This window comes from Oryctolagus cuniculus, chromosome 1 (assembly GCF_051225735.1).
Source record: "Oryctolagus cuniculus isolate XC-2025 breed Fujian yellow rabbit chromosome 1, ASM5122573v1, whole genome shotgun sequence".
Classification (NCBI taxonomy): Eukaryota; Metazoa; Chordata; class Mammalia; order Lagomorpha; family Leporidae; genus Oryctolagus; species Oryctolagus cuniculus.
Genome location: NC_142867.1, coordinates 58,380,135 through 58,408,082, shown reverse-complemented (window position 1 = coordinate 58,408,082; position 27,948 = coordinate 58,380,135). Strand labels below are relative to the sequence as shown.

The 27,948-nt window shown below is 39.4% G+C and overlaps 2 protein-coding genes and 2 pseudogenes across 2 annotated transcripts; 3 read left to right on the top strand and 1 right to left on the bottom strand.

The window, feature by feature from the left end:
- Nucleotides 1-9,561: 9,561 nt before the first annotated feature.
- LOC100341495 (olfactory receptor 5P76) lies at nucleotides 9,562-10,516 on the bottom strand. The gene has a single exon (XM_008268350.5). It carries the CDS (start codon nucleotides 10,504-10,506, stop codon nucleotides 9,562-9,564), a length of 945 nt encoding a protein of 314 aa, XP_008266572.5. The 5' UTR covers nucleotides 10,507-10,516.
- A 3,706-nt stretch (nucleotides 10,517-14,222) lies between these two features.
- LOC100347958 (large ribosomal subunit protein uL15m pseudogene) lies at nucleotides 14,223-14,951 on the top strand (annotated as a pseudogene).
- A 1,305-nt stretch (nucleotides 14,952-16,256) lies between these two features.
- On the top strand, nucleotides 16,257-17,056 carry LOC138845970 (histone-binding protein RBBP4 pseudogene; annotated as a pseudogene).
- Nucleotides 17,057-25,876: 8,820 nt separating this feature from the next.
- Nucleotides 25,877-27,027, top strand: LOC100348206 (olfactory receptor 10T2-like). Its single transcript, XM_089305433.1, has 2 exons — nucleotides 25,877-25,882; nucleotides 26,320-27,027. Exons 1-2 carry the CDS (start codon nucleotides 25,877-25,879, stop codon nucleotides 27,025-27,027), a joined length of 714 nt encoding a protein of 237 aa, XP_089161559.1.
- Nucleotides 27,028-27,948: the final 921 nt, after the last annotated feature.

Here is a 27,948-nt window from a genome sequence, read left to right as displayed (position 1 = left end):
GTTTGAGAATAAACATGGTATAATTTCAATCCTTTTAAAGTTGCTGACACTTGATTTGTGGCTTATTATGTGGTCTATCCTAGAAAATGTTTCATGTGTTGATGAGAAGAATGTGTATTGTGTAGCTATTGGGTGAAATGTCCTGTGGATGTCTGTTAGGTCCATTTGCTGAATAATATATTTCAACTCCAGTGTATCTTGATTGATAACTTTTGCCTGGATGATTTGTCCATTGATCTGAGTGGGATGTTGAAGTCACCCACTGTCATTGTATTGGCGTCTCTCTCTCCCTTTTGATCTAATAGTATTTGCTGTATATATCTGGATGGTCTTGTGTTTGGGGTATATAATATGTATGATGTCCTTTATCTCTTTGTACAGCTTGCAATTTAAAATCTGTTTATGTGATATCAGAACAGCTACTGCTGATCATTTTTTGTTTCCATTTGCCTGGAATAACTTTTTCCAGCCCTTCACTGTCAGTCTGTGTGTATGTTTGTGAAGTGAGTTTTTGTAGGCAGCATATAGCAGTATCTTGGTTTTTTATCTATTCAACCAACCTAAGACTTTTGATTGGACAATTTAGTCTGTTCACATTCAAGGTTCGTATTGATAGTAAGAACCAAGATCTGTCAATTTGTTGATTGGATACTGATTCTACTGATTTTCTATTAGTGAATGTGGTGGTGTCATGTGTTTTCATGTTTACTTCTAATGCAGGATGCCCTTCAGAATTTCTTGTAAGGCTGGTCTGGTGGTCGTGAATTCTCTCAGATTTTACTCATCTGGAAAATACCTTATTTCTCCTTCACTATTAAAGGATAACTTCATTAGATATAATGCTCTTGGTTGGAAGTTGTTTTAAGACCTTGAATATATCATTCCACTCTCTTGTGGCATGTAGGTTTTCTGCTGAGAAGTTTGATGTTAACCTAATTATTTTCCTATATATGTATGTATCTTAACACTTTTTTGTCTCCTTGTCTTTAGTTTTTGACAAATTGACTACATATGCCTTGGGGAAGATCGTTTTTGGATGAGTCTGTTTGGTGTTCTTTGAGCTTCTTATATTTGGATGTCTATGTGCTTTTCATCCCTGGGAAATTTCAACTATTATTTCATTTAGCAGGTTCTCAATTACTTTTTTTTCATCTCCTTCAGTAATACCTATAATACAAATAATTGATTGTATGGTGGTATCTCATTTTTCACTAGACTTTATTCATTCATTTTAATCCTTTTCTATTTTTGTCTCATTGGTTATTTCAAAATTCTTGTACTCTACATCAGAAATTCTTTCCTCCACCTGATCTAATCTGCTGCTAAAGCTCTCAATCATATTTTTTGGATTTATTTTATTTGTTTGCAAGAGTTACAGAGAGAGTTAGACACACACACACACACAGAGAGAGAGAGAGAGAGGTCTTCCATCTGCTGGTTCACTCCCTAAATGGCCACAATGGTCAGAGCAGAGCTGATCTGAAGACAAGAGTCAGGAGTTTCTGGGTTCCCCAGGTCAGTGCAGGGGCCCAAGGACTTGGGCCATGCCCTGCTGCTTTCCCAGGTGCATTAGCAGGGAGATGGACTAGAAGTAGAGCAGCTGGGACTTGAACCAGCGCTCATATGGTATGGTGGTACTGCAGGGAGGGCTTTAACCCACTGTGCCACAGTGCTGGGCCCTCAATCATATTTTTAAAAAGATTCTTTATTTACTTGAAAGGCATAGTTGCACTGAGACGAGGAGAGACAACGAGAGACAGAGAGATCTTCCATCTGCTGGTTCACTTCCCAAATGGCTCGGGGCTCGGCAAGGTCTAAGCCAGGAGCCCAGAGTCTCTTCTGCGTCTCCCACGTGAGTGTACTTGGACCATTTCCTGCTGCTTTCCCAAGTGCGTTAACAAGGAGCTGGTCAGAAGTGGAACAGCTAGGTCTCGACCCAGCACCCATATGGGATGCCAGCATCACAGATGGAGGCTTATCTTTCTGTGCCACACCACCAGCCCCTCAGTAGTATTTTTTCATTGGTTGAAGATTTTGTCTACAACATTTATATTTGGTTCTTCTTTATGAGTTTTATCTTCTGAATAGTATTTCTGCCTTTTCATTCTTTCATGATACTGTTTGCCTTTCTCTGTTTATATATGTAGCTCATCCATAAATATCATTTCTAAGACTGGCTAGGGGGCAACAAATTCTTTTGCTTTTTGCTTGCCTTGGAAGGTCTTTATTTCTTTGTCATTTATGAATGAGAGCTTTGCTGAGTAAAGTATGCTGGTTTAGCAGACTTTCTCTTTTAGAACTTGGACTGTATCTCCATTCTCTCCTGGCCAGTAGCATTTCTGTTGAGAAATTTGCTGTCAATCTGATTGGATATCTTCAAAAGGAACCTGATAGTTCACTCTAGCAAATTTTAGGATATTCTATTATGTTTTACATTTTAAAGTTTGACTAGAATGTGTTGTAGTGAGGATCTTCTCTAACCATGCATATTTGGGGTTCTATGTGATTCTTATATTTAGATGTGCATATCTGATTCCAAATTGGGGTAATTTTCTGCTATTATTTCATTTGATAGATTCCTTCAGGAATTCCTAAGACTTGTGTATTCAGTTTTTGATGGTATCCCATAAATCCTGAACACTGTTTTCAGCCTAATTTCTCTTCAATTGTGCTGACTCTGCAATCTATTATGTTCTTCTGAAGATGGTTGGTTTTATGTTGTAGTAGACGTGATGTAAATGTTCTGCATTTAAACTGGAAGTGTGTTTCCTCCTTGTATATAGCAGATGAGAGCTGTTCTTTCATTCTCCAGATGCTGACCTTTAAATCAGGCTCAGAAGGACTCTGTGATTGTGAACATGTCAGCTAATAATTTGGGAAGTTTATTCTCAGTTTGGGGACAGTGGGGTTCATACTCTGCAGTTTCCTTACATTTAGATACCCACTGGATTTCCAGCTGTTTCTCTGTTCCCAAGCTCTGTCCTCTGACTGTTCAAGTCATTTAATATTTATTCTTTCTGCACTTGATACCTGGATTTCAGTATTCATTAAGTCAAAAGAGCAGTAAACTCATAAAATTTATCCGATATAGTCTGACCATTCATAGGTAGATTCTTCTTTGCTGCCTTTCCTCCAAAGCTCTTAATATAGGTCATACTAAAAATAATTTTATTGTAAGCCTGAAGTTTGTAAAACAGAGTTTATAGTGTCTTCAGAGGTTAGATGTCCAGCCTTTTGCCTCTCTGTCTTCTTTCCTGGATGTCCCTCTAATTTCCAAACAAGTTGCCAGACCTGAACACTGTCTTGCTGCCTCTGGCTTATAAACCTGGATTTTTCATTTTATTTTTACTTTCCACTGGAGCCGCGGAATTTTAGGAGTGTCCTTAGAAACAAACATTACAAACAAAGTTCTTACCCATTGCTATTGGCATCTTTAAGTAAAAACATTATGAGGCTTCTGCTTGTTTGCATTTATTATACAGTTTCATCTAAATGTGTTTTCAAAATGCTGTGTTTTTTATCATTTTTACCTGAAGAGGGTTTGTCCAACCAATTGACAATATTCCACCTAAAATCCAGAGCGTATTATTGAGTTCTCAATTTGAACTCTATATTTTTATGTTTGTTTATTGGTTAAACTAATTTAATCTGAGTTGAAATCCTTTGCTTAAATTTCTTTTTAATCTGCCTTCCTTCTTATTGATATATATGAATATTACTTACAATTAATATGAGCCATTTTGTAATTATATATGTTGCCAATATTTTCTTTCCATGATCTGTTTTTTGATTTCCCTAATAATTTTAATTAAATCTTAATTGAACTTATTCAAATATATCCATTTTTCAGAGGTAGTATATTTTATTTTTGGTAATATGTGTTTATCTTTGAAATCTCATAAATATTTTCTCATATTTTTTGAAAGATATTGTCTTTCATTATCCTTTAGGACTACAATTCACTTAGAAATAATTTCTACAATGTAGTATAAGGTTAGAATCAGTATGTTTTCTTTTAAAAAGTTACAGCATGGTTTAGGACAAATTGAAAATTCAGAACCATCCCTATTACAAAATGACTTATAAGTATGTATTGAAGCTGGCGCTGTGACTCAATAGGCTAATTCTCTGCCTTGCGGCGCCGGCACACCAGGTTCTAGTCCTAGTCGGGGTGCCGTATTCTGTCCCGGTTGCTCCTATTCCAGGCCTGCTCTCTGCTGTGACCCGTGAGTGCGGTGGAAGATGGCCCAGGTTCTTGGGCCCTGCACCCACGTGGGAGACCAGGATAGGCACCTGGCTCCTGGCTTTGGATCAGCACGGTGCCTCGGCCACAGCATGCTGTCTGCGGCAGCCATTGGAGGGTGAACCAATGGCAAAAGGAAGACCTTTCTCTCTCTATCTCTCTCTCTCACTGTCCACTCTGCCTGTCAAAAAATATAAATAAATAAGTATGTATTGATTGCATTTTAACTAGTAGATTCTGAGAGTACTTATTTTAATGGCAATTCTGGATTCTTCATTATTATTCCTTTCTTAAAAGTTTAGATACCTAATAGATACTTGAGAGAACAGGTGCTTTCTTGCATCCCATCATCACCAGGCTCATTGCTCAAATAACCCCATCCTGGATCCCTATGTTTTGTCTATGATCCAGTAAAGAATCTTAAATAATACATTTTTTCAGATATCTACTTTAAATTACATAATACAGAAGATCCCTGAGGACATGTAGCATACATTTTAGCATAGAGTTAACAAAATATTTTAACTTTTCTGAGGAAAAATTAGACCATGGATAAACTTCCTGTTTCCCCTAACTTGTAAAAAATGAAATATTAGCTGTGTTAATGCAACATTGCTTATAACAAAAACATTGTTTTTAGAGATGTATTTATTTAAGAAAGAGAGGGAGAAGGTGAATCTTCCATTCACTGGTTCATTCCCCAAAAGCTAGCAATAGCAAAGGCCAAGCTGAAGTCAGGAGCCAGGAACTCCAATGGGGTCTGCCACATAGCTGGCAGGAACCCAGGTACATGAGCCATTATGGGCTGCCTCCCAGCACCATTAGCAGGAAGCTGGATCAGAGGCACAAAGGAGCCAGGACACAACCAGGCACTCTGATATAGGATGTTGGCAGCAGCTCAACCTGCTACACCACAGTGCTGGCCCTGACAATACAACATTTGGGGTACATTCTCTTGTAACCTATCCTGGATGCAGTGATTCCTGATTATGTAAACAAGGGCCAGCACAATGGCACAGTGGGGAAAGCCGCCACTTGCAGTGCCAGCATCCCATATGGACACAGATTTAAGCCTCATTGTTCCGCTTTCAGTCCACGTCTCTGCTAACGCACGTGGGAAGGCAGCAGAAAATGGCCCAAGGCCTTGGCCTCTGTACCAACATGGGAGACCAGGATGAGGCTTCTGGCTCCTGGCTTTGGTCTGGCCCCGCCCCAGCCAATATGGCCATTTGAGGAGTGAATCAGTGGATCGAAACACAATCCTCCCTCCCTCCCTCCCTCTCTCCCTCCCTCCCTCCCTCTCTCTCTCTCTCCCTCTCTCCCTTTTCCTCATAACTCTACCTTTCAAATGAATAAATAAATCTTTAAAAAATAAATAAATAAAATGTGTAAACCACCCTTGCAGGGACCATCGCCATAGGACTATACCTGACATAACTATAAGATATATTGGTTCCAATTAGGGTGATGAGGCTGCCAAAATAGGATGACTTCTCTGCCTGTGTGGTCACTTGCAGTCCTATGTAAAAACCCATGAGGGTTATGCTACCATATTTAATTTTCCAGTTACTAAGTTCTATATGATTGTACTGCATGCTATTAGTCATATTTTTATTTTGTGTGGTTGTGTACATTTTAAGTAGTCTTTTTATTGTTTTAACAAAGAAATATAGTATGTGTCAATTAATTCCCATATTATAAATCTTGGTCTTTTAGTGTTTCTGTTATCTCTACTAGCCCTCATTTTGGTGTCTTGTTTAGGGATAATTGCTGCTTATGTTATTTATTTATTTCTTCACTTCACTTTCAGATATTATTTCTTTTTATTTTCATTTATTTTATTTTCTCCCATATTAACAAAGGTTTTATTTTCTTATTTTCTTTTTTTTTCTTTTTTTAAATTTTATTTAATGAATATAAATTTCCAAAGTACAGAATATTGATTACAATGGCTTCCCCCCATAACGTCCCTCCAACCCACAACCCTCCTCTTATCCACTCCCTCTCCCCTTCCGTTCACATCAAGATTCATTTTCGATTCTTTTTATATACAGAAGATCAGTTTAGCATACATTAAGTAAAGATTTCAACAGTTTGCTCCCACACAGAAACATAAAGTGAAAAATACTGTTTGAGTACTAGTTATAGCATTAAATCTCAATGTACAGCACCCTAAGGACAAAGATCCTACATGAGGAGTAAGTGCACAGTGACTCCTGTTGTTGACTTAACAAATTGACACTCTTGTTTATGGCCTCAGTAATCACCCTAGGCTCTTGTCATGAGCTGCCAAGGCTATGGAAGTCCCCTGAGTTCACTGACTATGATAATTTTTAGACAAGGCCATGGTCAAAGTGGAACTTCTCTCCTCCCTTCAGAGAAAGGTACCTCCTTTTTTGATGACCCATTCTTTCCACTGGAATCTCACTCACGGAGATCTTTCATTTAGGTTTTTTTTTTTTTTTCCCAGAGTGTCTTGGCTTTCCATGCCTGAAATACTCTCATGGGCATTTCAGCCAGATCCGCATGCCTTAAGGGCTGATTCTGAGGCCAGAGTGCTGTTAGGACATTTGCCATTCTATGGGTGTGCTGTGTATCTCACTTCCCATGTTGGATCATTCTCTCCCTTTTTGATTCTATCAGCTAGTATTTGCAGACACTATTGTTTCTGTGATCCCTTTGGTTCTTAGTCCTATCATTATGATCAATTGTGAACAGAAATTGATCACTGGGACTAGTGAGATGGCATTGGTACATGCCACCTCGATGGGATTGAATTCAAATCCCCTGGCATGTTTCTAACTCTACTGTTTGAGGTAAGTCAGCTTGATCATGTCCCGAATTGCACATCTCTTCCCTCTCTTATTCCCACTCTTATATTTAACTGTGATCACTTTTCAGTTAAGTTTCAGCACTTAAGAAGAATTGTGTATTGATTACAGTATTCAACCAAAAGTATTAAGTAGAACATACAAAAAAAACACTAAGAGGGATAACATATTAAGCTGCTCATCAACAGTCAGGGTGAGGGCTGATCAAGTCACCGTTTCTCATAGTGTTCATTTCACTTTAACAGGTTTCCTTTTTGGTGCTCAGTTAGTTGTCACCTATCAAGGAGAACAAGTGGTATTTGTCCCTTTGGGATTGGCTTATTTCACTCAACATAATGTTTTTACTTAACATTCATAAAGTTAACTCTACGCTAAGAAAAGAGTTTAACAAATAGTATGAAGAAAAAAAAAAACACAGTTCCTCAACAGAAGAGACTACTTCTTCTTGACCAAGCTTTGAGACTTTGATGACTTCCATGGCTACAAATCTTTGCAATGACTGCTTACTTCACATTTCTCTTATTCCTTGTGATATTTGTCAGGCATATCAATCCAGTTTCTCAGCAGATCATGTTTTGGTTTTGTTTTGTTTTTAGATAAGCCACATAGATCAAATGTAGTAACACTTTATTCTGACTTGGCAAATTCTCTCTTGGCAAAATAATGTTTAAGTGTTAAGTGTAGTTCCCTGGGTCTTCAACCTTTCCCCATGAAGCTTCCATTTAATGCCATAAGATCTATTTGATATTTAGGGTATGTGTGTTCTTATTATTTGTTTTAGATGTGCTCACCATGGGACTGATTAAAATGACAAACCCTGCCATTGTTGGAATAAAACCTCAAAAAAATTACATGTATATGAATGAAATATTAGACTCACATAATTCACAGGCAACAACAAATTCAGTATGAGCTGTTGTCACTTCCTGAGATCCTTCCACAACTATTATATTCCTGTTGAGATATGCACCAGCCACTTCCTCCTTCTTGCACATCACTCTGTACTTAGCTAAATTTTTCCTTTCTCTGTAGTACTCAACCTTTTCTATTAGTCTATGTTACTTGTTAGTTTTATTGTCTGAGTTCTGGACAAGAAGATAAATTCCATGAGGCGAGACATTTTGACTGTCACTCATATCCTCAATAGCCTAGGACAGGATGTGGAATATAATTATTACTCAATATAATTTTTAAGTGTTGTTTACTCTGTTAGGGGAAAGAATGGATTTTCTGTCTGAAACAATTAAGAGGGACAAGAAATAGGAATAAATGTGGTTGTTTTCAGCACATGGATGTTGAATAATTCTCTCCTGGGGGCATTCACAGTTTCAGGAGAAAGACAAAGTACCTTTGGGTTTTCTGAGCAAGATATGGGTCTGGCCATAAACAAGGCGTTCCAAAAGTCTGTTTCTTTCAAGCTCAGTGTCATGCTACCAGCTATATTCTCTTTTTGGAAATTAGCTTGTTTATTTTTAAGTAAGTCTTCAGGCGTTCAGGAACCTTGCTCATTCCAGCAGAGGAAGTCACCTGTTCTTGACCTAACAGAAAAATCCACAGATTTTAGGGGCATCTCATCCTGTTCTTCTTGATAACTAACCCAGAACTAGAAAATAGCAACACATACTAGAATTTTATGAGCCCACAAAACTCATCCCCAGCAGATCACCTTTCTACAAGAATGTTTCCAGCAAGTTTCCTATCTGGCTCCACTTTGTCATTTGTTCTCAAAATGTACTCAATCATAACTGTAGTTATCAGGCTTATCTCGGAATTAGCAAATGTTGAAGTGGACACAGTCTAAAAGATCAAAGTGTAATAACCTTAAATTAGATAAGAGAACAACTTTTAAAAAGTGACTATAATTTAAAAAGTATTTGTAGCAGATTTTTTCCTGTAAATAATTTATATTCTCAATTCTAAATTTAACTTAGTTTTATCAAGGTTTTATTCCACTAAGGGTCTCTGATTTACTTTTTTTGTCTAAAACTCGAATCCTACATGATCAAGATGTTCAATACCGGCCTGCGCCACGGCTCACTAGGCTAATCCTCCGCCTTGCGGAGCCAGCACACCAGGTTCTAGTCCCTGTCAGGGTGCCAGTTCTGTCCCGGTTGTCCCTCTTCCAGGCCAGCTCTCTGCTGTGGCCAGGGAGTGCAGTGGAGGATGGCCCAAGTGCTTGGGCCCTGCACCCCATGGGAGACCAGGAGAAGTACCTGGCTGATGCCTTCGTATCAGCGCGGTGCGCCGGCCGTGGCGGCCATTGGAGGGTGAACCAACGGCAAAAAGGAAGACCTTTCTCTCTGTCTCTCTCTCTCTCACTGTCCACTCTGCCTGTCCAAAAAAAAAAAAAAAAAAGAAGAAGTTCAATACCTACTAATGATATAGGAACAGATATATTTTAACTGCAATTACTCAGTTACTGGGTTTCCTGTTACTGTACTTATAGGATATTTTTATATCAAAAACTACAAAAAATATCAAAGGTCACTAAGAAACTTTTCTACTACCAATCTCTCTCTTTAGAGCCCCTTTTATCTCATTATTCCTGAGACTGTAGATGAGGGGGTTCAACATGGGGATCACCACCATGTAGAACACAGACACTACTTTGTTCTGGTCAGTTGAGTAGCTGGACTTGGGCATCACATAAATGAATGTAATGGTCCCATAGAACAGAGTGACTGCTGTGAGGTGGGAGGTGCAGGTGGAGAAGGCCTTGTGGCGCCCCTCAGTGGAGTGCATCTTCATAATGGTGATGAGGATGTAGATGTAGGAGACAGCTATGACAAACACTGTGACCACAATGATGGAGCCAGCAGTAAACGATGGAACAACTGCAGGGACATGGACATCAGAACAGGAGAGTTCAAGTAAAGGAGCAAAATCACAGAAAAAATGGTTGACTCTGGTTGGTCCACAGAAGAGTAAAGAAAAGAAAGTGAATGTAAAAGTAGAAGCATTAAGAAAACCACCTACATAAGCCACTACAAATAACTGGATACAGACTTGTGTAGACATTTTGGTTGAATAAAGCAGTGGATTGCAAATTGCCACAAAGCGGTCATATGCCATAGAAGCCAGAAGGAAGCATTCAGCTGTCCCAAAGAAAACTGCTGAACCAAGCTGAATGCCACATCCAAGGTAGGAGATTGTGTTTCTCTCCACCAGGAAGTTTACGAGCATGTTAGGTGTGACGGAAGATGAATAGCCTATGTCAGCAAAAGCTAGGTGGCTCAGAAAAAAGTACATGGGATGATGGAGCTGAGAAGAGATTCTGATAAGAACGATTGTGCTGAGATTGCCAGATATGGTCACCAGGTAGATGCATAGGATGATCACGAAGAGGACGACTCGTAGCCCTGGATCATCTGTTAATCCCAGGAGAATGAACTCTGACACTGCAGTGTGGTTTCCACCCACCAGGGAATCCATAGGACGACATAGGTACTGACAAAATGAATCTGTGATGAAAACAGTACATTTTAGAAATTAACCAATATGGGGGCTGGTGCTGTGGCACAGCAAGTTAAAGGCCTGGCCTAAAGCACCAGCATCCCATATGGGTGCCAGTTCTAGTCCAGGCTGCTCCTCTTCAGATCCGGCTCTTTGCTATGGCCTGGGAAAGCAGTGGAAGATGGCACAAGTCCTTGGGCCCCTGCACCCGTGTTGGAGACATGGAAGAAGCTCCTGGCTCCTGACTCCTGGCTCCTGGATCCTGGCTCCTGGATCCTGGCTTTGGATCAGCTCAGCTCTGGCCATTTTAGCCAGCTGGGGAGTGAACCAGCAAATGGAAGACTCTCTCTCTCTACCTCTACCTCTACCTCTACCTCTACCTCTACCTCTACCTCTCTAACTCTATCTTTCGATTAAATCAAAGAAATATTTAACAAAAAAAAAAAAAAAGAATGGGAGACAGACAAGTAATAAAATTTTAAAAAAGTTAACTAATATGATGGTTTTCTTTTCATTATCATATATAGCTTTTTATTATAAAGATATCCAAGCAACAATACATATCATAATAAGTCTATCTGAAATTTTAAAAGTTTGGCAGAAACCCGAGAAATACCTTAATATAATATATCCTTTTCTTTTTCTATTACATTGATTCAAAAAAATATATGAAAATGTCTTTAAAACAAAAGAATAAAACTATAAGACTAAATAAAATAAAAAGAATGGTTGCTGAGTATAATGAAAAATAAAAAAATACATAGAATTTTGTGGTAAAGAATTCAGTAATAGCTAACATTTTACATGCTGCCTAAAAGATAAGCATATAGATAAGAATTATGTACATATTAGATAATTACATAAATTATATATGCATACATATAATTATATATCATTCCTTTTCATAGTGATTTCATTCCTATTTCAAAGTACTTGGTAAAATAATATTTTCCATTACAAATGTGTTAAAAGTACCCAGTAAATTTATAGTAGATGACCTAATTCATAATCATATTTTATCTCATATGATTATACATACATATGTACAGTACATTAATGTTTCTGTAAAATACTATTACCGGCCGGCGCCGCAGCTCAACAGGCTGATCCTCCACCTAGCGGCGCCGGCACACCGGGTTCTAGTCCCGGTCGGGGTGCCAGATTCTGTCCCGGTTGCCACTCTTCCAGGCCAGCTCTCTGCTGTGGCCCGGGAAGGCAGTGGAGGATGGCCCAAGTGCTTGGGCTCTGCACCCCATGGGAGAACAGGAAAAGCACCTGGCTCCTGCCTTCGGATCAGCACAGTGCGCCAGCCGCAGAGTGCCATTCGTGGCGGCCATTGGAGGGTGAACCAACGGCAAAGGAAGACCTTTCTCTCTGTCTCTCTCTCTCACTGTCCACTCTGCCTGTCAAAAAAACAAAATACTAGCACCTTAATTATTATCTTATACATTAGTAAACAAAGTCAGAAACTGTAGAGCTGGCCCAAGTTGATACAGCAAATGGTGGAGTCAGAATATGGGCCCTGAAGAATCTGACTGCCCATGCCTTAGTAACCATGCCATAAATGAAGTTAAATAACAGTAACAATAAAGCCCTGAAAACGAGTGAACACACCTGAAAACGAGTAAACAGCAGACCCTTTAAGCCTTCTGACAGCAAATGTATGAGTCACCTAAGTTGTTACATGTTTCACAATGTCTATCAGTTGAATACAATTGATAATATAATTGGGATTATGAAAGAGGTCACCTACTATGAATTTATTGTGCATCGTAAAATATTTAAAATCATATTATTTTACCATATAGTCTAAAATATCAGTATAATCTCTCTGAAAACAGGCATGATTAATAACAACACATAATTTAAATAGGTTCTTCAAACAAATTAATTCATTTTACTGAAAAGCATTTTCTTTTGGGGTTTTAGAGAATGAAATAATAGCATGCCCAGTATAATAAGTGGTTAAATAAAGTATTGCATAAAAAGGTATGAGAAATCACTGAGCTTGTGAACAGATTGACTTTATCTCCAGATTTTCCAGGCATATATAATCAAGCTTTTTCTAACTCATAATTGCCTTGATTATAATTCATTCAGACCTGTTAGACCCATAAACAGAGTGAATCTTTCTGCAAATATATTTACAACATATTTTTAAATCTTCAATGTAAACCTTTAAGCATCAAAAATGCATATTTTTGGCATTCCCACCAAGTGCCAGTTTTGGGTGCTGTTTAAAGACCAGGAGTTCTGTCTTATGGGTGGATTAACAGGGAATGCTAATAACTTATATTAAGTTTATTTATTCACATAGAACTGATGATGGACACCAAATAATTCAGCCCAAGATGCTCACTACTGATTGCTTGATTCCATCTGCCCGGTGTCCTCAGTATGGCTTGTGAGTGCAGATAACTAACTTAGACAGTAAAGTGTCTTCAAATGCTGAATGAAAACCAATACCTCTGGGAATGTCTTGGCAAGCCTTACCTCTTGGAATGAGAACTGATTCACCTTTTAGTAACAAATCAAGGTGCTAGTGGTTATATAACTATCTTTTAGTTTTGTTTTCCTTTGAGGATAAACCTCAGATGACACTGGGGAATCTGATTTGAAGTCAAAAGCATCATGGAGTATCATATTTTCCGGAGTAAATGTTTAACAGTTCAATTCATATGCAAAACAGCTAATTTTTCAAGAGACTCAATTCTCAAGTGGTCAATTATTCTTTTGTTTCTATCTGGTTATTCATTCCTAGTTCCATGACCTTTGTTTAGTCACTTTAGAGATTATGATATAACAAAGCATATTATCAATATTGACTCCAAGTTTGCTTTGATATTCTGATTAAAAATTACCTGGCAATAAATTCCAGATATCAAACATTAATCTTAGCTTTATGCATACATTATGTGTTTATTTTTTTTTTACTGAAAAGTATTTTGTCTCAATATCTGTAACACATGTGATTAAGTAACTTAGGGGTACCACAGAAGCAAGTAAAACATGGCCTGTCAATAAAAATTCAGTCTGTATGATTCTGTGACTGACTATGACGGTTAAAGGTTACAAATATTTCCTCATGCAGATTGTAGGCCAGCATTCAGAACTTGATGCTTATTTTAAGTTTTAAATGTGATGGGGCAGGCGTCAGCATCCCATATGTGTGCCGGTTCTAGTACCGGTTGCTCCTCTTCCAGTCCAGCTCTCTGCTGTGCCCCGGAAGGGCAGTGGCAAATGGGCCAAGTACTTGGGCCCCTGCACCCACATGGGAGACCCGGAAGAAGCACCTGACTCCTGGCTTCAGATCAGCACAGTGCCGGCCGTAACGGCCATTTGGGGAGTGAGCAATGGAAGGAAGACCTTTCTCTCTCTCTCTCTCTCTCTCTCTCTCTCTCTTTCTCTCACTGTTTATAACTCTACCTGTCAAAAAAAAAAAAATGTGCACTATAAAGTATACGGAGTCCTCATTCTGTGTCTTCATTGAGACTTTGTATATGACAAGTTCTCCAAAATCACAACCTTAGAAACTCCTGTAGAAGTGATTTATAGTGAAGGACTGATCTCAGGGAAAACAGTTCAATATGAGAGAGAATTCAGGACAAAACTTTGTAAACATCAGATAAAGATGTACAATTAGTAGCCTCTGGGGTAGCTCAGGATGCCCTTGGAAGTTCTTGGCACACTGAGTCATGGCCAGTCCTATGGAGCACTGTGGGGTCAGCTCTCTGAACCTGCTCCAGTCTTTGCCGCCTCTGAACTTGACCAATTTAAATCCCAATCCATACTCCAGGACCGCACTTCAGATACCAGTGTCAGCCTTTGAGTTTCAATAGATTGCAGTCTCTTACTGATTTGAGAAGAGTTGATCCTACACAGCTTATTGACTTAACTCAGCTTGTCAGTGGGAGAGGTGTGACCATCCAGCCACTAAAAGGGGTTATGCTGTCCCACTGGAAGTGGAGGGTGCTGACACCTTTAAGGTGAAATTTAATATTGAAGAATAGCTGGCTTCAGAACTAGCATTGCTGCAACTGAGAAAAATGGTAATGTTGTCACTGTAGATTCTGTGACCCAAGAAGTCTGGAGATTCTGTGAAAACCTGTTGCATTCTTTCTGTGTGGACAATCCGTGCCAAAGTGAATGCCTCCACCTGAAGCACTGGTGCCTTGTTACACCAGTGCTAAGTATGTGGTGACCTGGGGGAAAACCTGCCAGATTTCCTAAAGCAAAACTTGAACTGTCCAGAAAGTGTGGTTATCTTTTACCCACCCACTGCCGATAAAAAGGAAGTCTTCAAAATGCCCAGATCTCAAGAGGATACAGAGCAGAGGAAGCAGAGTTTCTTTGGTCTTATTCCAGGATGGGTGGTGAAAATGGCAGGTGAGACAATCTTAAAATGTACCGATGAATCTGGCTGAAAAGCCCATGAGAGTATTTCAGGCATGGAAAGCCAAGACACTCTGGCAAAAGATCTCTGTGAGTGAGATCCCAGTGGAAAGAACAGGTCTTCAAAGAGGGAGGTGCCTTTCTCTGAAGGGAGGAGAGAACCTCCGCTTTGACTATGACCGTGTCTAAACAAGATAAGAGTCGGAGAACTCAAGGGGCTTCCATAGCCTTGGAAACTCATGACTGGTGCATAGGGAGATTACTGATGCCATAAACAGGAGTGTCAATTTGTAAAGTCAACAACAGGAGTCACTGTGCACTTACTCCTCATGTAGGATCTCTGTCCTTAACGTGCTGTACACTGAGGCTTAATGCTATAACGAGTACTCAAACAGTATATTTCACTTTGTGTTTCTATGGGGGTGCAAACGATTGAAATCTTTACTTAATGTACACTAAACTGAACTTCTGTAAAAAAAAAAAAAAAAAGAAATTATCAATTCCCAACTTGACTCTCACTGGGATTAAACATGACAATAGGTCTGATCTGATTTCATCATCATTTAAAAAAATCATCTATTATTTTTCACTTTATGTTTCTGTGTGGGAGCAAACTGTTGAAATACTTACTTAAGGTATACTAAGCTGATCTTCTGTATATTAAGATAATCAAAAATGAATCTTGATGTGAATGGAAGGGGAGAGGGAGTGGGAAAGGGGAGGGTTGTGGGTGGGAGGGACGGTATGGGGGGGGAAGCCATTGTAACACATGAGTCGTACTTTGGAAATTTATATTCATTAAATAAAAGATTAAAAAAAATGTACCGATGAGATCTCCTCAGGTATTACAGCTTGTAGGGCCAGCATTATGGTGCAGCAGGTTGGGCTGCCAGCTGAAATGCTGGCTTCCCAGCTGAGCATTGGTTGGAGTCCCAGCAGCTCCACTTCTGATCTGGCTCCCTGCTAATACACCTTGGAAAGCAGCAGCAGATGACCCAAGTGCTTGGGCTCCTGCCATCCACGTGGGAGACCCAGGTGGAATTCCAGGATCCTGGCTTCAGCTTGGCCCAGCCCTAGCTGTTGTGGCCATAGAGGGAATGAACCAGGAGATGGAAGATCTCTCTGTGTCTCTACATGTAACTTGGCCTTTTAAATACGTAAACCTTTGCAATTAAACAAGTACGCTAAGCATCTTTTTCCTGAAAAAAATATTATGGCTCATGAATTCCCTTCTGCAAAAGAGGAGTATTGAAAGAATACCGGAAAACTGGTAATAGCGGCCACAGCATCATGTGAGTGCCTGCAGCCTCCCCACAATACCCCCTTGCCTGCCCACCATGGCTGGAAAGGAAGAAGCCATTGATGATGCATGAAAGAAGGTGTGATCTGTGAGGATCACAAAATATGGAAAAAGAACACCTTTTCCTTTATGATTTGATGATGACCTATACACTGGAGTGGTCCAGCCTAACAGCATGTGGCTTCACGATGTAACCAGACCAGAAGGAAGAGATTTCAGCATCCATCATCTTGTCCTGGGGACATATGCATCAGCTGAACAAAAGCCACCTATTGAAATAGCAGCTCCCTGATGATGACGCTCACTTTGATAATTCATACTACAACAGTGAGAAAGATTTTGGTTCGATTAGTGGAAAAATTCAAATAGAAATCAAGATCAGCCATGGAGGAGAAGTAAACAGGGGTCATTATATGCCCCAGCACCTTTGTGTCAATGCATCGTTCTTGTTTCTGACTATACAAAATATCCTTCTAAACCAGACCTTTCTGGAGAGTGCCACCCAGACTTACATCCCTGTGGACATCAGAAAGAGGTATGTGGGCTTTCTTGGACATCAGTGCTATTCCAAAGGAAGGAAAAGTAGTGGATGTGAAGATTATCATTACAGGGCTTACAGCAGTAGTAGAAGATATTTCTTGGCATCTGACCCATGAATCTTTCGATCAGTTACTGATGACCAAAATCTTAGATTTTGTGTACTTGTTCAAACAATGCCTCCAAACCAAGCCACTCATTTGATGCTTACACTGTGAAGTGAACTGTATCTCTTTCAATCTGTATAATGAGTTGTTTAGTCATGATGTTTACACTGCTAAGATACCTGGTTACTTTTGAAATCTCAATTAAATCTGGGTGATTTACTCTGAGTCAGAAGACAATATCATACAAGTGTGGCAAATGGCAGAGAACATTTGCAATGAGAGTTCCCTGAAGAAAGTGTGGATTTAAGGATCCTAGATATGTCTGCACTTCTTGTGATTTTATAATCCCCTACTTCCCATCTCAACAATGAGATTGACTTAATGCTAGTTTTTTATTATTATTATATTTAGTAAATATAAATTTCCAAAGTACAGTTTATGGATTACATTGGCTTCCCCCCCCCATAATTTCCCTCCCACTCGCACCCCTCCAATCTCCCGCTCCCTCTCCCATTCCATTCACATCAAGATTCATTTTCAATTCTCTTTTATACAGAAGATCGATTCAGTATATGTTAAGTAAAGATTTAATCATTTTGCACCCACACAGAAACACAAAGTGTAAAAATACTGTTTTAGTACTAGTTATAGCATTACTTCACAGTGGATAACACATTAAGGAAAGATCCCACATGAGAAGTAAGTACACAGAGACTCCTGTTGTTGACTTAACAATTTGGCACTCTGTTTATGGCATCAGTAATCTCCCTAGGCTCTACTATGGAAGTCAGTCTGGAGATTCCTCAGAAACCTGAATATAACCCTACCATACAACCCAGCCATCCCACTCCTTGGGATTTACCCAAAGGAAATGAAATTGGCAAACAAAATGCTGTCTGCACATTAATGTTTATTGCAGATCAATTCACAATAGCTAAGACCTGGAACCAACCCAAATGCCCATCAACAGTAGACTGGATATAGAAATTATGGAACATGTACTCTATAGAATACTATACAGCACTCAAAAACAATGAAACCCCGTCATTTGCAACAAGATGGAGGAGTCTGGAAAACATTATGCTGAGTGAATTAAGCCAGTCTCAAAGTGACAAATATCATATGTTCTCCCTGATTGGCGACAACTAACTGAGCACCAAAGGGGAAACCTGTTGAAGTGAAATGGACACTATGAGAAACAGTGACTTGATCAGCTCTTGTCCTGACTGTTGAGGTACAATGTAACACTTTATCCATTTTAGTATCTTTTTGTTCTAGTACTATTGGTTGAACTCTGTAATTAACACACAATTATTCTTAGGTGTTTAAATTTTGACTTAACTAGTGTTAAGTCAAGTTTAAGGCCCACAGACTTCCCTCTGCTATACTCTGCAATAGGTAATCACCAATAGTGCTATTAGCACAAGCAGTAGATGTTTTCTAAGCATTAACTGGGGAATTGAGTCAGCAAAGCCACGGACTTTACATGTAAATTTCAAGGATATTTTTTTGGTACCAAACCCAGGTCTAATACAGCCACAGAAATGGGAATATTATGTGTGATTATTTTTCTTTTATCCCAAGTTTTTCAGATGCTTTTAAGGTTACAGTGAGCAAGGAATAGAGCCAGCTGAGGCAGGTGTCTGCACTATGAAGTTTAAATATTATATCATTTTTATTCAGGAAATAGTAGAGATTTAAGTCCTAGATTCCTACTCTCAAATCTTCACACCTGACTATCCTATCAGGATGTACATTTCCCTACATAGAACAATCTTCTCTTCGTTTTACAGTTAAGTCAAAATTAGATGTTCTTCTTTGGACAGATATTTCTGCTCAATTGTGTATTTCTTCAGCTGTTTTCATATTCCTTTCTGTGAATTTTTTTTGGCTTGGAACTACCAATTTATAAAGATATGTTTTTAACTGGTAGTTATACTACAGGTAATCTGTCAAGATGAAAAGGGTAAATCAATATCCTGTATTTTTTAAGTTTTATTTTATTTATTTGAAAAACAGAGTTATAGATGAAGTAGAGAGAGGTCTTCCAACCACTGGTTCACTCCCCAGATGCCACAATTGGCCAGTGCTATGCTGATCAGAAACAATGTGCCAGGAGCTTCTTCCAGGTCTCCCATGTAGGTGCAGAGCCTAAGGACTTGGGCCATCTTCAACTGCTTTCCCAGAGTATATCAGAGAGTTGGATCGGAAGAGGAGCAGCCAAAACCAGAACCAGCACACATATGGGATGCCGATACTTCAGGCCAGGACTTTAACACCCTGCACCATATCACCAACCCCCATATTTGTTTTTAAAATTCATTGTTGGTTTTAAAAAAAGAAAGAGTACCAGAAAGGAGGACAAAACATACAGATTTCTGATTGCATTTTCTTAAGGTATCATTCTCCATATGTTGGGGCTGGCATTGTAGTGCAGCAGGTGAGGGCACATGCAACACCATAGTCCCGTGTGAGAGTGATTGTCCAAGTCCCAGGTGCTCTGCTTCTGATCCAACTTCCTGCTAATGTGCCTGGGAACCCAGCAGAAGATGGTTCGCATACTTGGGACCCTACCATGGAGACCCAAATGGAGTTCTGTGTTCCTAGCTTTGGCCTGGCGCAGCTCTAGCTGTTGTGGTCCTTTGGGAGTGAACAAGCATATGGGAGATCTTTGTCTCTCCCTCCATCTCATATAGTCACTGCTTTTCAAATAAATATATGTTTTTATGAATTCCAAATTTATCATTATAGACAACTACCTAGACTGCTGTACTACATCTATGTTGATATTCTGATACCTACTGGAAGTATTCAAAATAAAGGCTCCCACTCGTCCAGCCCTGCAAAAGATACTTAAAGATGTGCTACACTCAGAAACACAGAAACACGGCCATCAATATGAAAGAAGGGAAAGGAAGAACACCTACCAGTAAAAGAGCATGGGAAGCTCAAAGCATATACTAGAAAATATCTCTGGGAAAATGGCAGGGCAAAGTCACTACGTATCAATAGTCACATTAAATGTGAATGGCCTGAACTGTCCAGTTAAAAGACACAGACTGGCTGACTGGCTTACGGAACAACACCCAACTATTTGTTGCCTACAAGAAACACATCTCTCTAACAAAGATGCATGCAGACTGAAAGTGAAAGGTTGGAAAAAGATATTTCATGCCAACAAAAACACAAAAAAAGCAGGTGTAGCCATATTAATATCAGACAAAATAAACTTTAATACAAAAACTGTTAAGAGAGACAAAGAGGGGCACTATATAATGATTAAGGGTTCAATTCAACAGGAAGATATAACGATTATCAATGTATATGCACCTAATTACAGGGCACTGGTCTATTTAAAAGATATGTTAAGGGACTTAAAGGGAGACTTAGATTCCAAAACAATAGTACTGGGGGACTTCAATACTCCACTCTCAGAAATAGATAGATCATCCAGACAGAAGATCAACAAGGAAACAGCAGATTTAATCGACACTATAGCCCAAATGGATCTAACACATATCTACAGAACTTTCAATCCTACATCTAAAGACTTCACATTCTTCTCAGCAGTGCAAGGAACCTTCTCTAGGATTGATCACATACTAGGTCATAAAGCAAGTCTCAGCAAATTTAAAAGAATTAGAATCATACCATGCAGCTTCTCAGACCACAGTGGAATGAAGCTGGAAATGAGCAACTCAGGAAACCCCAGAAAGTATGCAAACACATGGAGACTGAACAACATGCTCCTGAATGAACACTGGGTCATTCAAGAAATCAAAAGAGAAACCAGAAACTTTCTGGAAGTAAACGAGAATAACAACACAACATATCAAAACTTATGGGATATGGCAAAAGGAATATTCAGAGGCAAGTTTATAGCAATAGGGGCCTATATCAAGAAATTGGAAAGGCACCAAATAAATGAGCTTTCAGCGCATCTCAAGGACCTAGAAAATTTGCATCAAACCAGACCCAAATCTAGTAGGAGAAGAGAAATAATTAAAATCAGAGAAGAAATCAACAGGATTGAATCCAAAACAACATTACAAAAAATCAGCCAATCGAGAAGCTGGTTTTTTGAAAAAATAAACAAAATTGACACCCCATTGGCCCAACTAACTAAAAAAAGAAGAGAAAAGACCCAAATCAATAAAATCAGAGATGAAAAAGGAAACGTAACAACAGACACCACAGAAATAAAAAGAATCATCAGAAATTACTACAAGGACTTGTATGCCAGCAAACAAGAAAATCTATCAGAAACGGATAGATTCCTGGACACATGCAACCTACCTAAATTGAACCATGAAGACATAGAAAACCTAAATAGACCCATAACTGAAACAGAAATTGAAACAGTAATAAAGGCCCTCCCAACAAAGAAAAGCCCATGACCAGATGGATTCACTGCTGAATTCTACCAGACATTTAAAGAACTGATTCCATTTCTTCTCAAACTATTCAGAACAATCGAAAAAGATGGAATCCTCCCAAATTCTTTCTATGAAGCCAGCATCACCTTAATCCCTAAGCCAGAGAAAGATGCAGCACTGAAAGAAAATCATAGACCAATATCCCTGATGAACATAGACGCAAAAATCCTCAATAAAATTCTCGCCAATAGAATACAACAACACATCAGGAAAATCATCTAACCAGACCAAGTGGGATTTATCCCTGGTATGCAGGGATGGTTCAACATTCGCAAATCAATCAATGTGATTCACCACATTAACAGACTGCAGAAGAAAAACCATATGATTATCTCAATAGATGCAGAGAAAGCATTCGATAAGATTCAACACCCTTTCATGATGAAAACTCTAAGCAAACTGGGTATAGAAGGAACATTCCTCAATACAATCAAAGCAATTTATGAAAAACCCACAGCCTGCATCCTATTGAATGGGGAAAAGTTGGAAGCATTTCCACTGAGATTTGGCACCAGACAGGGATGTCCACTCTCACCACTTCTATTTAACATAGTTCTGGAAGTTTAGCCAGAGCCATCAGACAAGAAAAAGAAATTAAAGGAATACAAAATGAGAAGGAAGAAGTCAAACTATCCCTCTTTGCAGACGATATGATTCTTTACTTAGGGGATCCAAAGAACTCTACTAAGAGACTATTGGAACTCATAGAGGAGTTTGGCAAAGTGGCAGGATATAAAATCAATGCACAAAAATCAACAGCCTTTGTATACACAGGCAATGCCATGGCTGAGAAAGAACTGCTAAGATCAATCCCATTCACAATAGCTACAAAAACAATCAAATACCTTGGAATAAACTTAAATCTTAAAGAAAGAAATAGAAGAGGATACCAAAAGATGGAAAAATCTTCCATGCTCATGGATTGGAAGAATCAACATCATCAAAATGTCCATTCTCCCAAAAGCAATTTATAGATTCAATGCAATACCAATCAAGATACCAAAGACATTCTTCTCAGATCTAGAAAAAATGATGCTGAAATTCATATGGAGGCACAAGGGAACTCGAATAGCTAAAGCAATCTTGTACAACAAAAACAAAGCTGGAGGCATCACAATACCAGATTTCAGGACATACTACAGGGCAGTTGTAATCAAAACAGCATGGTACTGGTACAGAAACAGATGGATAGACCAATGGAACAGAATTGAAACACCAGAAATCAACCCAAACATCTACAGGCAACTTATATTTGATCAAGGATCTAAAACCAATTCCTGGAGCAAGGACAGTCTATTCAATAAATGGTTCTGAGAAAATTGGATTTCCACGTGCAGAAGCATGAAGCAAGACCCCTACCTTACACCTTACACAAAAATCCACTCAATGTGGATTAAAACCTAAATCTACGACCTGACACCATCAAGTTATTAGAGAACATTGGAGAAACCCTTCAAGATATTGGCACAGGCAAAGAGTTTCTGGAAAAGACCCGGGAGGCACAGGCAGTCAAAGCCAAAATCAACTATTGGGATTGCATCAGATTGAGAAGTTTCTGTACTGCAAAAGAAACAGTCAGGAGAGTGAAGAGACAACCGACAGAATGGGAAAAAATATTTGCAAACTATGCAACAAATAAAGGGTTAATAACCAGAATCTACAAAGAGATCAAGAAACTCCACAACAACAAAACCAACAACCCACTTAAGAGATGGGCCAAGGACCTCAATAGACATTTTTCAAAAGAGGAAATCCAAATGGCCAACAGGCACATGAAAAAATGTTCAAGATCACTAGCAATCAGGGAAATGCAAATCAAAACCACAATGAGGTTTCACCTCACCCGGTTAGAATGGCTCACATTCAGAAATCTACCAACAACAGATGCTGGCGAGGATGTGGGGGAAAAGGGACACTAACCCACTGTTGGTGGGAATGCAAACTGGTCAAGCCACTATGGAAGTCAGTCTGGAGATTCCTCAGAAACCTGAAGATAACCCTACCATACAACCCAGCCATCCCACTCCTTGGAATTTACCCAAAGGAATTTAAATTGGCAAACAAAAAAGCGGTCTGCACCCTAATGTTTATTGCAGCTCAATTCACAATAGCCAAGACCTGGAACCAACCTAAATGCCCATCAACGGTAGACTGGATAAAGAAATGAAATTATGGGATATAAACTCTTTAGAATACTATACCGCAGTAAGAAACAATGAAATCCAGTCATTTGCAACAAAATGGAGGAATCTGGAACACATCATGCTGAGTGAAATAAGCCAGTCCCAAAGGGACAAATACCATATGTTCTCCCTGATTGGTGACAACTGACTGAACACCAAGAAGGAAACCTGTTGAAGTGAAATGGACACTGTGAGAAACGGTGACTTGATCAGCATAGCCCTGACTGTTAATGAACAACTTAATACATTATCCCTCTTAGTAGTTTTTTTTGTCTGCTCTACTTAATATGACTGGTTTAATTCTGTAATTAATACACAGTTATTCTTAAGTGTTGAAATTTAACTGAAATGTTTTCCCTGTTAGACATAAGAGTGGGAATAAGAGAGGGAAGAGATGTACAATTTGGGACATGCTCAGGCTGACTTGCCCCAAATGGTAGAGTTAGAAACATACCAGGAGACTCCAATTCAATTCAATCCATTCAAGGTGGCATGTACCAATGCCATCTCACTAGTCCCAGTGATCAATTTCAGTTCACAATTGATCATAATGAAAGGACTAAGAGTCAAAGGAAGCACATAAAAAAGTCTAGTACCTGCTAACACTAACCGATAGAATAAATAAAGGGGAGAGTGATCCAACATGGGAAGCGAGATACTCAGCAGACTCATAGAATGGCGGATGTCCTAAACAGCACTCTGGCCTCAGAAGCAGCCCTAAAGGCATTCTGATCTGGCTGAAAAGCCCATGAGAGTATTTCAGGCATGGAAAGCCAAGACACTCTGGGGAAAAAAAAAAAAAAACCTAAATGAAAGATCTCTGTGAGAGAGATCCCAGTGGAAAGAACAGGTCTTCAAAGAAGGAGGTACCTTTCTCTGAAGGGAGGAGAGAACCTCCACTTTGACTATGACCTTGTCTAAACAAGATAAGAGTCGGAGAACTCAAGGGGCTTCCATAGCCTTGGAAACTCATGACTGGAGCATGGGGAGATTACTGAGGCCATAAACAAGAGTGTCAATTTGTAAAGTCAACAACAGGAGTCACTGTGCACGTACTCCTCATGTAGGATCTCTGTCCTTAGCGTGCTGTACATTGAGACTTAATGCTATAACAAGTACTCAAACAGTATATTTCACTTTGTGTTTCTATGGGGGTGCAAACTGTTGAAAGCTTTACTTAATGTATACTAAACTGATCTTCTGTAAAAAAAAAAAAAAAAAAAAAAAAAAGAAGAAGAAGAAGAAATTATCAATTCCCAACTTGACTCTCACTGGGATTAACCATGACAATAGGTCTGATCTGATTTCATCATCATTTAAAAAATCATCTATTATTTTTCAATTTATGTTTCTGTGTGGGAGCAAACTGTTGAAATCTTTACTTAATGTATGCTAAACTGATCTTCTATAGATAAAGAGAATCGAAAATGAATCTTGTTGTGAATGGAAGGGGAGAGGAAGGGGGAGAGGGGAGGGTTGTGGGTGGGAGGGACGTTATGGGGGGGAAGCCATTGTAATCCATAAGCTGTACTTTGAAAATTTATATTCATTAAATAAAAGTTAAAAAAAATAAAAAAATAAAGGCTCCCATAGAAAGCCAAGGCACTCTGGCAAAAAAAAAAAAAAATGACCTAAATGAAAGATCTCCACAAGTGAGATCCCAGTGGAAAGAACAGGTCTTCAAAGAAGGAGGTACCTTTCTCTGAAGGGAGGAGAGAACTTCTACTTTGACTATGACCTTGTCTAAATATGATAAGAGTCGGTGAACTCAAAAGGCTTCCATAGCCTTGGCGACTCATGACTGGAGCCTAGGGAGATTACTGATGCCATAAACAAGAGTGTCAAATTGTTAAGTCAACAACAGGAGTCACAGTGCACTTACTCCTCATATAGGATCTCAGCCCTTAATGTGCTGTACATTGGGTTTAATGCTATAACTAGTACTCAAACAGTATTTTTCACTTTGTGTTTCTATGTGGGTGCAAACTGTTGAAATCTTTACTTAATATATACTAAACTGATTTTCTGTATATAAGGGAAATGAAAATGAATCTCGATGTGAATGGAAGGGGAGAAGGAGCGAGAAAGGGGAGGGTTGCGGGTGGGAGGAAAGTTATGGGGGGAAAGCCATTGTAATCCATCAGCTGTACTTTGGAAATTTATATTCATTAAATAAAAGTAAAAAAAAATGCTCCCACAATCCTTCTCAATGACTGTACTTTCTGTCTTGGTTTCATATTGATTCAGGCAAGGGGCTGCTTCGGTGAGATTGCATTTGTACTGAACTTTGAAATATGGACAAGATTGGGAATGGATTAAGTCAACAAATGAGATTTTAGAAAGAAAAAGAAACATGACTGGTTTGCCATAGAAAGTAAGATTATGAGGGCAAACATGGAGGTGAATTTGGTAGTTCAGATGGAAAGGAATTTGGCAGGAAGATGAAAGGGCAATTACAAACCGTTTGTGTGTATCAAGAATTTGAGTGCAGGCCGATGCCTCAGCTCAGTAGGCTAATCCTCCACCTGCGGCGCCAGCACACTGGGTTCTAGTCCTGGTCGGGGCGCCGCTTCTGTTCCGGTTGCCCCTCTTCCAGCCCAGCTCTCTGCTGTGGCCCGGGAGTGCAGTGGAGGATGGCCCAAGTGCTTGGGCCCTGCACCCCATGGGAGACCAGGAGAAGCACCTGGCTCCTGCCTTCATATCAGCGCAGTGCGCCAGTCGCAGCGCACCGGCCGCGGCGGCCATTGGAGGGTGAACCAACGGCAAAAAAGGAAGACCTTTCTCTCTGTCTCTCTCTATATCTCACTGTCCACTCTGCCTTTCAAAAAAAAAAAAAGAACAAGACCATATCTTTTCCTGAGTGTGCCACACAGATGTTTTTCTTCTTTGGCTTGGGGGGCAATAACTGCTTCATCTTGGCTGCTATGTCCTATGACCGTTACACAGCCATCCACAACCCACTGCATTATCCCATCCTGATGACCCGTAAGGTCTGGTTTCTACTCATGATGGCCTCTTGTATTGTTGGGATCCTAATTTCTCTGTGCATCATCACCATTGTATTCAACTTGTCCTATTGTGATTCCAACATGGTCCAGCATTTCTTCTGTGACATTGCACCTGTGGTTCACCTTGCTTGTGATTACACTTCCTATCATGAAATGGCTATATATATGCTCTCTGCCTTTGTATTGTTAGGCAGTTTTGTTTTAATTATGGTTTCCTATGTCTTCATAATTACCGTAATTATGAAGATGCCCTCTACAGAAGGAAGGTATAAGGCCTTCTCAATCTGTTCCTCCCACTTCACTGCGGTGTCCATACACTATGGATTTGCTTGCTTTGGCTATCTGAGGCCCAAAGACAGTGACACATTCCGTGAAGACATGCTGATGGCTGTGACATACATGGTTCTAACACCACTGCTTAATCCCATCATTTATAGCCTTAGAAACAAAAAAATGCGAACAGCTCTAAAGAAAGTTCTAGACAATGGCAATCAATTTGTCCTCCATCTGGCAAATAAAAGAGAACAGAGCATTTAAAAATTTCTGGTTTGAGGGGCCAGCGCTGTGGTGCAGGGTGTTAAAGCCCTGCCCTGAAGCGCAGCCATCCCATGTGAGCGCCAGTTCATGTCCTGGATGCTCCTCTTCCAATGCAGCTCTCTGCAATGCTTGTTAAAGCAGTAGAAGATGGCCCAAGTCCTTGGGCCCCATCACCCACATGTGAGACCTGGAAGAAGCTCCTGGTTCCTGGCTTCAAATCGGCACAGCTCAAGCTCTTCTGGCCACTTGGGGAGTGAACTAGTGAATTGAAGACCTCTCTCTCTCTCTTTACCTCTCCTCCTCTCTCTGTATAAATCTGACTTTCAATAAATAAATAAGTAAATCTTTAAAAAAAAAAATTGGAATGTATCTCACAATTCTTCCCTAGTGTCGGGTTTCTGTTGAGAAATCTGATGTATGAGTCTGAGATCCTCTGAAAATAATCTGGCATTTCTCTCACGTATATTTTAGAATATTTTATTAATATTTTACTGTGGAGAGTTCAATTACAATGTGGCAAGGTGAAGATCTTACCTGGTCATGCCTATAAGGAGTTCTGTGTGCTTCTTGTAATTGTATATCCCTTTCTTTCTCAAAAATAGGGAAGTTTTCTGTTATTATTTCACAAAAAGGCCTTCTAATTCTTTTTCTTTTTCCACACCTTCAGGAGCTCCTAAACCTGTATTTTGGGTAGTTTAATAGTATCTTGTAAATTCATGATAGTGTTTTTTAGTTTTCTAATTTCTTCTTCTTGTTTTTTTGAATGTCTGTATAATTTCTTGTGATTTGTCTTCTAAGTCAGATATTCTTTCTTCTGCTTCACTGATTCTGCATTTTTATTTGTTCTATTGAGTTCTTTTTTTCCAAGATCATTTGCTTTCTCTTTAAGATCTCAACGTCATGGGAGAAATTTTCTTTCGT

Bases quoted from the DNA above. Each gene is read 5' to 3' on its own strand.
- LOC100341495 (XM_008268350.5), bottom strand. From the start codon at position 10,506: ATGGATTCCCTGGTGGGTGGAAACCACACTGCAGTGTCAGAGTTCATT.